This window comes from Atractosteus spatula, chromosome 13, assembly GCF_055471065.1.
Source record: "Atractosteus spatula isolate fAtrSpa1 chromosome 13, fAtrSpa1.hap1, whole genome shotgun sequence".
Lineage (NCBI taxonomy): Eukaryota > Metazoa > Chordata > Actinopteri > Semionotiformes > Lepisosteidae > Atractosteus > Atractosteus spatula.
Window position 1 is genome coordinate 8796029 of NC_142718.1, and position 14290 is coordinate 8810318.

A 14290-nucleotide genomic window follows, 5' to 3' on the forward strand; every position below is an offset into this window, starting at 1 on the left:
ACAATAAGAGCAAAACTAAAGGAAATATTGAAGAAAAAATATTTTTTGGGTGTGTGCATTAGAAGGGTATGTTATTGTAACTTGCCTTTCAGAGATACCCTAAATGTAATCATTAGAGAATGGAAAATGTCATATTTTTACGTGTTTAAGTATGCTAACATTATGTCATAGAATTTTCTAGAAATTGGTTGATTACTTTTTTTACCCGAGAAGTCAGATTCTTGCATCTTGCTTTGTTCTCACCTTCCAAAGGAGCTCAAGTAGGCTCAGACTGCCACCTAGTGGCAGGCTCTTTAAAATACCTGGGTACCGCTAATAAATTCAACCAAATTAAATAGGAAATGAAAATGATGGGAGCAAATGTTATTTTCCTCTGTCGCTTTCTGTGTTGATCCATTAAAAAAACAGCTAATGGAAGGATGTAACAAGTAATATGATTTGAGAACGAGGGACTTCGAGGTATAGTAGCATGTGCTGTAACATTCAATAGATAGATAGATACTTTATTGATCCCGTGAGGGAAATTGCAGTGCAACAGCAGCTTAACACACACAACACAGCCACAGTGTAACGAATTATATAATAATAGTACAATACATACAATACAATACAAGAGTTACTCACAGTCCGGACGCACAAGAACAAACTAGAACAGAACAGTACACAGAACATCGTATCACACTCGTATCACACATATGAATATAAATATAGATGTAACTATAGATATAAATATAAATGTATTGCACAGGTCCCTGGCATATATTGCACAAAAAGTGGTTGTAAACGGGAAAAAGAAAAAGAAAAAGAAAGAGAACAGATGTAGCAGTAGATGTGTAGATGCGTTTAGTCCAGAAACAGGTCACTGTCGATGTTGCCTCTGCCAAGACGCAAGGTGGAAGCGTTGTACAGTCTTATGGCAGACGGCAAGAATGACCTCCTGTAGCGCTCCCTGTCGCACCGTGGCTGAATCAGTCTATTGCTGAACGTGCTCTTCATTCCTGCAAGCCTGTCATAGAGGGGATGGGAGAAGTTGTCCATGATGGCCTCTAGTTTGGACATCATTCTCCTCTCAGCCACTACCTCCAAGGAGTCCAGGTCAAACCCAAACCTGATGAGCTTGTTCAGCCTTTTGGAATCTACTGCTCTAATCCCAGAGCCCCAGCACACCACTGCGTAGAAAATGGCACTCGCTACCACCGACTGATAGAACATGTGTAGCATCTTACTACACACATTGAAGGACCTGAGCCTCCTCAAGAAGTAGAGTCGGCTCTGTCCCTTCTTATAGATGGCCTCGATGTTCTTAGACCATTCCAGTCTATCGTCGATGTGCACTCCCAGGTACTTGTACGAGTCCACCATCTCCAATACTGGGTCCTTATTGTTATTTTTATATTTCCTGATCTCTGAGGGTCAAGTGCAACAAAGGAAATGCAGAGTACTAATTAGGGATGATACCAGATAGTACTGTGCTAGCTAGTACTTACTGAGCTTAGCACACAGCTCTGTCCAAATTCAACAAGTCTGTTGCAATTAATCATGAATTGAGTGAGTTGGGCCAATTAGAGATGCATGTACAGTATGTCAAGAACACCACAGTTTCCAGGCATTTAAGCATTTAGAATTTTAAGTTAAAGGAAACTTAAACACGGAGACAGAGTGACCCGATCCAGAAATCTGTTATGTACATGAAAATGTACTGTCTAAAAATAACTATTTAAAGAAGATAACTCTTCTAAATTCTTCGATGTGCAGAACATAAAAACTGCAATGTTTATGTTCTTCTTTTAAATAGGACTTTATATCTAGAGCCAGCATCACCTATTCAAAACTGATTAACTACAACATGCTAACAGTATGTAAATAAGTGAGAAACCTAAAAGATTCTCACTTGCGTAAGCAGTCCATCCCCTTCTGGTATAGCAAGTCTAAATCAGATCAGAAATAAAAGGATTGTAATGGTCTCTGTCCTTATATAGGTTTAATTTGACTTCAGAGCCAAGCACTTCTCTCTGCAGGTTCCCCCAGACAGATATTGAATTTGAAGTCACAAATCACAAAGCGATACGACAAACGAACCTTAAAGACTAAGTCAGGGATAAAGTGGTGGAAAAGCAAAGATCATCATTACGTAGTGCAAGTGTGGTGATACCGCCCAGATACTATCCAGATGAGACAGGCTTTTCAAATTCAGCAGGCAAGCAACCAAGCTGGAAACTGGTTAAAGATGCCACTGTGAAGCCGTCAGTGACTCTGTCACATCTGAAATGGGAGACACTGCTCATAAATCAACAATATGCCAGCCCCTACACAAAAGCTTTTTTATTTTTGCAAATTGGCAAAAAAAAAAACCCGTAAATGCAAAAAAGTTTGTGACAAAGCATGTAAATGAGGCTGCAGACATGTGGCAGAAGGTTTTTGCGATCAGACCAGACAGAAAATAATTTGAATTCTCATGATTATGTCCGGTACAAGCTGAACACAGCATATAACAAAGCCACCACCATCCCAGCATGGGAGTGACAGGCTGTTATGGGGAATCTTCTCATCAGCAGCAAGTGGGACGCCGTCCGGACTGAGGGGAAAATTAATGTGCGAAGGACAGGTGAATCCCAGAGGAATACCTGCGTTGAGTCAGTCAGGAATCAAAAAGTCAACAGTTTGGATTCAGGGGGCTGAATCCATAATAATAATAACATCACTTTATTAACCCTTTACAATTTCTTGCATTAGGAATTATCTTTTCGCATACCCCAGCTTGCTCTCCATGAGACACACAGATAGGGAGAGAGCCTGGGGTCAGAGCGCAGGGTCTGCCATTGTACAGCGCCCCTGGAGCAGTTGGGGTTAAGGGCCTTGCTCAGGGGCCCAAGGGAGTAGGATTCCTCTGCCGGCTGTGGGATTTGAACCGGCAACCTTCCAGCCACAGGTGCAGATCCGCCCCAAATACATACACACATCAGCAAATTTCTCTTTTGTATATTTTCTATTCGGGCTAGGCTGACATTCAGCCTCCTCCACATGTCCAGTTTGATCACTCGAATTCCAAATTAAAAAAGGATATTTGAAGACAAATTGCATACATTGTTTATAATTTATCCAAATTTGACGTTGGTATGGGGTTTGTACAGCAAGCCTTTGTACAGCACTGTATATAACCTATATATAATCTGCATATTGTATGTATTACCAAGCATAAGATATTGGAACACAGTTCAGTTATAAGCTGTGTATTATTAAGAACAAAGATGATATGGGGTTCTGTCAGACAAGCTAGAGCAGATAAACAGGTTCTTCTGAGTTCCACCCAGTTAATAATTTTTTTGTTCAGATTGTGCCAGCACTCCTTCTCAGTCCTCTACTCATTCAAGGAAAGGTGAGTGCGACTACTATTCTGCTCTCTGCTAAGACAGTTTCTTACAAAACAATGCTAAATCTACTCATATTTGAACTTGAACTTTATTACCATATGTAACCGGTACATGTACTGGTATAATGGAATTCCTACTTACAGAAAGTCTCTCGATTGTTAAAACAAGTGTAAAAACACAAAGTGCAGTATTTTTTTTCACACAGCGCAGGATTGTAAAATCCTGTGATAAATGCTTGCAGTTTCTCTGATTTGATTCTACACAGTGCTTAATCTTGGTCATTTCTTTAACCACGATTGCCAGTGTCTCTTCTAATAACAATATATTAGCATGCTTATGCATTTGTAAATACATTGTTTATATAACATAATGATATATTGTGATTCCACGACACCTGGAAGCAGCATAACTAGTAGAAACTGATTTTGATTTGTCTGCTACAAACAAGTTATCCTGGTCTCCTGGAATAAAGTTGAATAAGAAGAAAATTGTCTTTGGGAATTGATGTATACAAATCCATACAGCACTGTGTCATTGGACCTACAGCATTCATGAACATTTATGTTTCAAATAATGTTTTTATTTATGTGTAAACGCAGAAGGAACAGCAGTTTTCATTGAAACAAATACAAAACGTTGTAATGTTAAATAGAAATGTAATGCACACTTTTTCATATTTAAGAATCCATAGAAAGGTGTGATTCAATTTAAAATGCAGCATTCAGCTTTAAGACAGAGTATGGCTGTATATCAGCCTCCCTCACCTGCATTACCTTTCAGATACAAACCTGTTTGGGTTTGGCATCTCTGGTTAGACTGTGACTGATTGTCCTTGTTCTCTTTTTCAGTTCAAGTAGTGACAAATCACTTCTTTACTGTTGTTTGATAGGCTTGGTTTTAAAGGATAATCAAGGCTATGAGAACCTATAAATGATTTCACCTCAAGCATGAAGAATACCTTTAACTTCAGCAATTCTAAAAAGTTCCTTTTTGTGTCTCTCAGGCGGCTCCAGTTGTTAAAATGAAAGCCATTGCAAAGGCACTCATCTTTTGTCTGGTTTGTGTTGGGACCTACTATGTAACCGTTGTGTTTCTGGCACCAAAAGAAACACTTTCACTGGACAAGACCTCAAAACGAGGCTCTCGGTCACCAAACAATATCCCTCAAGCACAGGCAGATATTCCTGAGAAGCCAGGAAAAGCGCCTGAGATTCCAAAGGGCGCAGATGAAGCACTACAAGATATCCTCCAGCCACCAGCTATAACTTCTCCACTTCCAAATGACCATGTTCAACCAGTAACTGAAATACCTCAACCACACCCTCTTGCTCGAGGTAAGGCTGTCAAATAATTATCCCAAAGGTTATTAACTATCATTGTTCTTTGAAGGCTTTCGATCAGATGTGAAACGGTAGAGATCTAATTGGGAGTGGTTATTAACGGGAAAATATCGAAGACTTAAAAGATCTGGTTCAGAGCATGTTTAATGAAACCGGCTGACTTAAAGTTCCTGAATTCCTGACAACACCCTACAAGGTATTATTGTGTAATACCTAACTCACAAAGCAGGAATGGCTGTTATTCAAAAGGCACTTTTAATAATACAAGCAGACGTAACATGAGGTTTATACGATTAAATATATAAAATACTAATATTTAAATTTTTGATCACAGGCTTTGAGAATTCTGTTAAAAAATATATAAACACAATTATCATGAACTTTGCATGCACTGACTTTTAGGAGAGATATTCTCAGTAGGCCTAGGTCCTGAGAAACATGAAAATACCACAGCTGTTAGTTGTACATTGTTGAAATAGATCTAGTTATAATTAGTGCCACACCAATATATATTCATATATTTATATTTTCGTAGATTTATATCACATTTTATGTGCAAATTCTGAAGATACACATAACAATTATACCAACTCGTAATTGTATTCGAAAAATGTGCACGTTAAAAATTACTTTGTTTTCTTGCTTTCAGGATGGGGTGATGAAATTGACTGGTCTGAAACCTATGAAGGTGCACTGTTAAAGTCCAGATCCAGGTAATGAATTAAGTCAGCATCTTTGGCCTTCAACTGACTAGCTATGGAGATTGAAGAGAGTCTCAAAAATCTTTCCACACTGTTTCGACAGCCAGTTGTGAAAATAAACAAAATTGGCAGAAATCAGTGGTCAGAAATGGTCATACGATAAACAAAAAGGAAACTTTTTTCTATACTCATACCCTTAATAGAAATTAAAAATACGTTTTTAAAATAAGGCAGCAAAATAAACCATAATTTCATTTCTCAGTTTGTGAGCGTGCACCATCCACTTGATTAGGCTGGACTTAGAAATGTAAACAAGAGCAAGAAAAAAAAACTCTATTTTTCTTATAAACTCAATACACCAGGGAGTCTGGTGAAGTATTTGCATTCTGTTTTTCCCTGGACAACCTGTATCTTGGCTTGTCTGTCAGGTTGGCAGCAATTAACAAGCACTGATGACCAGTATTTAGAACTTGTACCAAAGTCTGGAGGTACTGTATTATGTCTTGTGTGGCCCAACCTAGAAATATTTCTGGGTTTGGTTTGGTAATTTCATGGAGCTTAATGTTACTATAATTTTGTGACTGTTGTAAGTGTAATTCTACCAGTAGTCCAGTGCTTTTCCGGATATATCATCCAGTAATTGTTGTAAAGGTGGATGCTACACTCCAATGGGGGATAAATTGGATCCACTCTAAAAGATATACTGTGGCTGTTTGGATCCTTCTGGATGAAAAGAGTACTACAAAAACAACTATGGACAACTTTTATTGTCAATGTAATTTACTTTCATGATCAAAATCTGAACTTTGATTAGTGTGCAATACTGTATGTGTGCATCTGTTATGTACTGTACACAAAAGTATATTGTTCCATTATTTGAATCCTTACAGGAGAGTAATGTTGCTGGGATGAGTTAAGAGATAGATCAATTGAATGATGACTGAATACTGAAGTTTCTCTTTCCACACGTCCAGGGCGTACCCTGCCTTGTGCCTGTTGCTTGCCTGGATTGGCTCTGGCTCCTTTCCAACTCTGAATTGGAGGAGGTGGTTAGAAAATGAATAGAATGGATAATTCCACATTAAAGCCCAGTACAATAGAAATTATATGCACAGTAGTTTTACTTTGCAGCGCGCTAACTAATCAGTAATTACAAATTTGTAAAACAGCTTAAAGTAGTACTGCACAGAAATCAACACTAAAAATACCTATCTTTGAAACCTCAATCAAGTGCAGCTCTGTTTAGAAATGAACAACGTATCCTTTTCTTTACTTTAAACAGTCAAAAACCTCTTATGGTGATTCATCATTTAGAAGATTGCCCTGTGAGCAAAGGTAGGTTCATTTTATGAGAACCAGTATTGCATCCCACACATAAAAGAGCTGATTTCAAGAGAAAGTCTCTTTTTTTCAAAAATTAATTTTAGCAAAATTCTTAGCCTCTTGAAAGAAGAAGAAAAATATGATAAAGTATTTAAAGTGTCTCAATAATATAATGCCAAACATGTTTTTAACGTGCAGTAGGCATGTTTATAGAAAGGGCATTTGAAACTCTTGCTTAACTCTTACTGAAGTGCACATCCATATCATCAGAAAATTACAGGTTTTAGAACAGAACCCTCTGTGCATTGATGCAAACAGAAAAACACTACTGTTTTTTGAACCATTGGGAAAAAGTTATTTTTGGTTGTGTCCAAACTGTTCAGTTTTAAACCCCAACAGTGCCTTACTGTGTAATACATGCTCCTATATTTTTTTTTACTTACCCAGCTTTAAAAACAGTGTTTTCTGCCAATAAAGAAATCCAGAAAATGGCAAAGGAAAACTTTATCATGTTCAATCTGTTGGTAAGTCTGATATTTTTGTTTTAATTCCAATTTCTGTCATGTGGTCATTTATACTAAGTGTAGATAAAACATTTGAGGACAAAACACCTGAGAAAAGGAGGTACCTAAGGTACCTAATGTAACGATGAGTTGTACTGGACCCTATGCAGACGGTATAATCCAGAAGTAAGTGGAAATGGACATGGGGAGGAGACAACTAGGAACTGGGCAGGTTGATGAACAGGGGGGCTTGACGACTGTGTACTGGTGCTTGGGGGGGGGGGGGCGTGACCATGGCGAACAAGTCCAGAGGAGTCCAGGGGGTAATCCAGGGCGAAGTCCAAAAGTCCGGATGTCCTGAAACCCGCCTAGCACCAGGTCGCCCCATGTCCGCTACCTGAGGGCATAGGTTTCTATACGGCATTTCCTGAACAGCTAAGCCCGGGCTAACCCCCGTCTCGCTGCTACGCATAGCGTCTTTTTTGCTCTCCTGCCATTCCACTGTTCGTTCCTTCTGACATCCGTGACAGCTGGGATAAAGATGCTGTCCTACTGATTTTTGCTGAGCTTATTGCTGAGTATTTCTTGTGCTTAGAAACTGACAAGGTGCTGGGATATTCCTAACTCTCTGAAAGCCTTTAAAGTCTGAATTACTAGGCAAAGGGTTTCAGTTCCTCTAATCTAAGACACTAATGGCAGCAGCATTAACACCCCGGTGCCTGATCTTGTTTGATTTGAGAATCTAAGCAAGATTGTGCCTCTTCAGTACTGCAACCTCCATGGAAAACCATGTTGCACTCTGTGGTGTAGTAGTGTAGCAAGTGATGTCCATGGACCTTAATGTGCAAAGAAATACCCCAGTATGACTAGGAGCAGAACAGGGGCTGCACTTAAGTAGCAGACGAAGTGGGTTCCCTTCTACATTCAGTCTTTTGGGAGTAATAAGGAGCTATATACAGTAAATGCAAATAGGCAGATTTTGTAGCTATTTTTTGTTAATTCTCCTAGCTTTTTTTTGCCCACATTTAATGAACACATTTGAAAGATGAAAATAAAGTAAATGTACCCTTACAGAAGAAGGCAACGTACATTTTATGCTTTCATTTGATCAAATTGAGAAAGGTTGGATCCAGTCAAATCGCATGTCAAATCAAAAAGCTTAAACGCTTCCCTGTGTGCTTGACTTACACGATGAGCAGCAACCTGCTGTCAAGCTTACATTTTTGACGTTCTGTTGTTCTGAAAACTGACATTTTCTTGTCTTCCTCCATTCACATCACCAGCATGAGACAGAAGACCCCAATCTTGCCCCTGACGGCTACTATGTGCCGCGGATTATCTTTATCGGTAATGTTGTTTGGCCCCTTCTGGTGCATAGTTTTCACAGCATCCTATACTGCGCAGCTATTATGCATAAGTGAATAGAGGATCAGATCTGAAAGAACACGCGATTATTCTGTATTGCTATGTTGTAAACCAGTTAAAGACATGTCATTGCCAGCAACTATTGCTGCTCACTGTATTGTTGTGCATTTGATAAATAAACTTTGATTGATTGATTGGCATATAAGGCACACATGTTTTTATATTAGTATGAAACACAACAAAAAGATCGATGCAGCGCTGTCCATATGTAATTAGCGTGCTGTATGGACACAAGGCACTACCAGATTTTTACAACAGGATGTAACAACGGTGTTTAATTAATGTGCATCTCTCCAATTTTTTAGATCCATCTTTGACAGTTCGAACAGAGATCACTGGAAAAAGTAATAAGTACAAGTATGCCTACTCACCTGAGGATATTCAAACCTGTAAGTACCATTTCCACCTTTAGAGGTTGTGATTATTCTCCAGGAATCTCCACTTGAGAAAACATAAAAAGAGAATTTGCATGGCAATTCAAACTACCCTCATTCTGCGGGGTCAATATAAGAGAGTAGCTCAAAGGTAAGAGCTTTAGACTACATACAGACTCAGAGAAAGTTGGGAAAGAGGTAGTGTTTTCAAACTGAGCGTACCGATGGCTATGACCTCCAGGGAGAAAATGCTATGGGAACACATGGAGTGTGAAAAAGAAAAATGAGAGTTACAAATTTATGACAATGAAATTAATAGACTTGGTATGTCTTTTGAATCATGTCCCAAAGAATTGTGTGATTAGGCAGCCAAAAACCAAACAGGACTAGAGTTTGTTCAAGCGGATGCCAACATACAGGAATGTCAGGCCTTAAAGCGTGCACAAAACAAAAAGTATATGAACAAAGTAGAAAATGCTGGATTTGGTTTTGATTGTGCTTTTGATTTTAAGACAATCCTCCAGCAAACCCTTCACGCTATAGTTTTGAAAAGTTAAAACAAGATCGTAATGGTTTACTGTATGTATCATAATGTAGCATAACGGGGAATTGTAGAATAGAGAACATTTAATTGAAGAAGTCCTTAATTTTTTATGATGAACTTGAAGAGAATTGGGAAAATTGCTCAATCTGTTGTGAATCTGTTCAATACTAAGCCCACCTATCTAGAAATGGTACTAGAATTGCTTACTGTGATGGCATGTTAAGGTATGTGAAAAGGTATAAGGTATCTTAAGTCTTTGACCCATACTAGTTGGAGGCCTCCTTTCGGAACTCATTTAATGGCAGAAATACAAATAAGGACCGATAACATTAGCCTGCTAAAGCACCAAAATATCTGAAAATCTTTACCAAGGGTTCGGAAAAACCTCCACATGCGAAAATACGTTATCAGCACAAAGTGATAAACAGTGTTGAAGATGATTAATGGTGTAGCAATGTGGGGCTGGGGTGAGAAGCGATAAAAGCCGAAGCCTCGTCTGAGGGGGCGGAGGCACTGGTGTGAGGTTAGCGAGAACCGAAAGAAAACAAAAAAAAATGGAAAAATGGGCCGTTACGCAAAGTGGTACAATCTGCTTGTACAATGCGGAGAAGAAGAGGCACATTATGGGAGGCAAGACGCCCCCTAACAATGTGGTCTGATTGTGGTGGACCTGCTTCTTCATATAGACCTGCAATCAGCACACACACAAGTACCCGAGCAAATCAACAAGATGACCTACTGTAATAGCTTGCACAAAGTGTGGCCATCTCATTCTTCAGCATTCGAGAACTTCCGTCTGAAAAGAACCTTCCCCAAGAAGAATTGACTGGAGCCAAAACTGCAAAAATTCCCAAGAGGGATGCCTTTTATGTCACACATGCTCAGGCCCGGAACCCCTTCCCTTTGCTCAGATAGACAGTCAGGTCAAGGATTCATCTGTAATGTATAATTTTCTATAGAAAGTTTCTTTAGTTCCAAAACTGTAAACCTATGTAACATTTTCCTGTGTGGAACATGGCATCACAAAACAAAATAGTTACAGTTGTTTGTTGGTTTTACACTGACATCTCTCAATTTTTCAGTGGACGTTTAATTGCCATGACACTTACCAGCAAGGAAGCGGCTTTTCGATAAAGTGGATGTACGCTAATTTTCAATCTTTTTTTTTTACAGTATATGACAACATGAAGAGGGTGAGACTGTTACTCAACACTGAGCTCTAACAAGATGTCCCTGCAATCTAGGATATTCAAGCATTCAGTGCTATTTCTGAATAATTTAAAGGTGACAGTAGGCTGTAGGCCACAAATGTTTCATTTTGGACCATTCCCATTGTTATTTATTTTTATTCACTTTCATTTAGATCCTTCATCAGGAATTCTCAGACATTACATCACCTTTCTGCTTAAAAGTGTTCACATATTGAAGAACCCTAAATTAATCTCTTAAGCTACCGTCTCACAACATGTGCTTCTGGGACTACCTGGGGTAGTTTAACCAAAAGGTCTCAAGAAACAAAAGAAAAGATTTTAGTCCAGTGATACTAGTGATACTAATATACTGTATTCAGTCTGGTATAGTGCTATCCATAATTGGTGGTGTTGCTCTGCCCTGTAGATCTAGTATTTATAATCAGTAGCAGGATTGCTTTCAATTTAATTTTGTGTTGAAGTTTCGGGAGGCATATTTTTCTAAAGGGGTCCCCCACTCTTAAATGGAGAATACCTTTTCTTACAACAAGTATATTTTCCTGCTGTATGTTGGCCCTCCTGTTTTGGTCTCATGAATTTGATTGTTCTTATTTTTTTTGTGCTAACTTACATTAATATCCCACCAACTGTAATTACTGAATATGATGTATATAGGAAAAATGCATTTTGAAAAAGAAACAAGAAAATCCATATTATAAATTATTGCCATAAAGTATTTCATCTGGGTGTGGATAGTACATTAATTTCAACTGCATAAAAGTAAAAAAAAAAATCTCTATGGTGTGATTAAATAAAAAGGATCTTGTATTGCAATTTTAGTATTCATTACAATATGGAACAAGAGTAAATGACCAAAAATGGGATGAAATGGGTTGAAATAAAATCTGCAGAGTAAATAAAAATATTTGTACAATTCTGTTTGATGTTAGACTGTTCGTTGTTGTACTGCCAGGGTGTCACAAATTCCTTTTTTTGTTGTGATGGAATCTACATTCCTGAATGCAAAGTTTGCGCTGAATGTCTCCGGGAGTTCTCCATAGGAGAAAGCCTCCTGGCTCAAACCCAGACCATGATCTCAACTAAAATGGTCACTATTGAGCCAAACAAGTAACCAGGTGTGTAGTGTGAGGATCAGCATTTCCTGGACTACATAAGAGAGGTGAATCAAACTGTAAAGAAATGGAGGAGCAGAAAGAAATGCAAGTGTATAAATAAATAAGCAAAGTAGAGGTCCTGTTCGATTAGCTGTCTAGTTTCCATGAGGTAAAGACCTTTATATAAAACATACAAATTACCCAATGATGACAACCCTAGATGTCTGGATAGAGATAGGAATTATTATTCTTAACAAATATCTAAGATTGTATTTTGAGATTCATCAATATTCATACAATCAATCATTAGTACTAGTTTAAAGGATTTTTAAAAGTCCTCAGAAATGAGAAGGACACTTTGCCCAGCTAGATCTGTATCTTCATGTTAATCCTTGTTTTGACTGAAAGAAAACATTTTAAATCACTTTTTTAATGGGAATATATATTTTTTCCTTGCACGGCAGAACAAATTTGCATTCAAACGTTTCATTTATCTTTTGATCTGAAATAGAAAATTCATTAGTATACAGCAAATATGGCATATTTCACTGCCTAAACACTTCTCACTCTGTCTGGTTTCCCTTCATTAGACAGTTTCCAGAGCAGCAATTTATTTTCTATAACCAGAATTGTACACAACATCGTAAATGAAGCTTTACTTATGGATTCTAAACAATCAACACCCCTGGATTTAAATATTTGTATTTGTCCTGGCAAAAGAGCAGTGGGAGCTTGGTGTATGTGTTTGGATTATTTTCAGTTGTGCAATCTCTCAAATAAAAGCCAGGAGAACCAAATGGAAACCACATAAACTACATCTACTAACCTTTCCAGGCCACACCACTCCAGGCAGGGATCTTCAGCTCCGTGCCGAGACAAAGCCCATGGAGCTGTATTAGAGTGCAGAGCAAATGGATGACAAGGGGAGGATACCTTGAGAGATAAGTCTTTTTCCCTGGAATTGTAGCCCTGGATAAAACGTCTGCACATCATGTAAGGAAAAATTAAATTGTTTTGGGGCACTGATCTTAAATGCCGATACAAAGCCCTCGGGACATTAATACCTATAGTAAACAGTCTAAGATAAGATCACTTTATTGGCCATATACAATTTCTTGCATGAGGAGCTTGTCTTTTCGCATACCCCAGCTTGCTCTCCATGAGACACACAGGCAGGGAGAGAGAAGCTTGGGGTCAGAGCGCAGGGTTGGCCATTTATATGGCACCACTGGAGCAGTTGGGGTTAAGGGCCTTGCTCGGGGGCCCAATGGAGTTGGATTCCTCTGCCAGCCACAGGATACAAACCAGCAACCTTCCGGCTACAGGGGCAGATCCTTAGCCACAGAGCCACCACTCCGCCCGATCAGGTGATTCCTTACCTCTGGAGCTGTGCTCAGCACAACAGCCAAACATTTTCATGATGAACGTGAAATGAATCTGTCAGCCTACAGTGAAACTCATCTGGAGAATGAATTTTTATGGTTTTGAAAGGCTCATAATATTTCTGCTGGTAGAATCCTACTGTACGTAACAGGGTATTCTTTTTGAGGAAATCTTGGTAAATCTGTTGCCTTCTGACATGGAATTACAGTTTAAGAAAACATTACACAAAAACAGAAAAGTTTAAAAATAGAAAAGAGGTGTTATTTGAAAATGCTACAATCTGTTATTACCTGTGTTCCAAGATTCTTCTGTTCTGGGTTTTACCCAGTCTCATTTTGGGTACACTAACATCAGAATACTATGGATAAGAAATTTAACTATACCAAACATGAATGCATGAGTATGTGGTGTTAATCTCAAAGAATAATATAGTTTATCAGGTTTTCACAAATCTGAAGTATTAATAATTATACCGTTTATTAGCGAATATGGAGTTCACATGGCTAAAAAGTCCATTTCGGCAGAGCAGCTAACTACAAAATTAACAGGCAGAACTATAAGGTTTCAAAAAGAAAAACAAATCTGAAAATGCTAAAGTGATTCCTTAAAATATTTAAGATATTTCCCTTTGACCAAAAGGAAACAAAAATGTATCTCAGAAAGTGCCAGACTTCAGGGTAATAGGGTAAGAATACTTTACTTAACTGTTTGTCTGCTGTATACTGTAAAAGCAAATGTATTTGAAAGAATAGTTTTCAGTATTTGTATAATTTACTATTATCTCATTCGTTTTAGTGAGCAAAATGTATTTCTTACAATCTAAATCTTATGTAAGTTATGGCAACTACAGTCCCACAGTCAGACATACTGGTAGGTTAATAGCCCCACACAAGTGAGCCTTTACATCAGATCGTTGGGTTTGTGACATCATCAGTGTGGCGGCCATGATGTCAGAGCCTCAAAGGATGAAAAAAACTTCACCCTTTTCTTTACTTTATGGACACTGATATTTTTGGTGACT

At 38.4% G+C, this 14290-nt stretch overlaps 1 protein-coding gene across 1 annotated transcript; it reads left to right on the plus strand.

Annotated features, from left to right (window-relative positions):
- The first annotated feature begins 3342 nt into the window (after window positions 1-3342).
- Window positions 3343-11705, plus strand: LOC148821762 (anterior gradient protein 3-like). The gene is made up of 8 exons (XM_088930583.1): window positions 3343-3376; window positions 4375-4705; window positions 5361-5424; window positions 6695-6747; window positions 7183-7259; window positions 8522-8585; window positions 8969-9052; window positions 10755-11705. The coding sequence occupies exons 2-8, from the start codon at window positions 4393-4395 to the stop codon at window positions 10802-10804; spliced, it is 705 nt and encodes a 234-aa protein (XP_088786709.1). The 5' UTR covers window positions 3343-3376; window positions 4375-4392; the 3' UTR covers window positions 10805-11705.
- The last annotated feature ends 2585 nt before the right edge of the window (window positions 11706-14290 follow it).

Bases quoted from the DNA above. Each gene is read 5' to 3' on its own strand.
- LOC148821762 (XM_088930583.1), top strand. From the start codon at position 4,393: ATGAAAGCCATTGCAAAGGCACTCATCTTTTGTCTGGTTTGTGTTGGG. The intron at 4,706-5,360 runs GTAAGGCTGTCA...TCTTGCTTTCAG, and splicing joins ACCACACCCTCTTGCTCGAG to GATGGGGTGATGAAATTGAC. The intron at 7,260-8,521 runs GTAAGTCTGATA...TCACATCACCAG, and splicing joins TTATCATGTTCAATCTGTTG to CATGAGACAGAAGACCCCAA.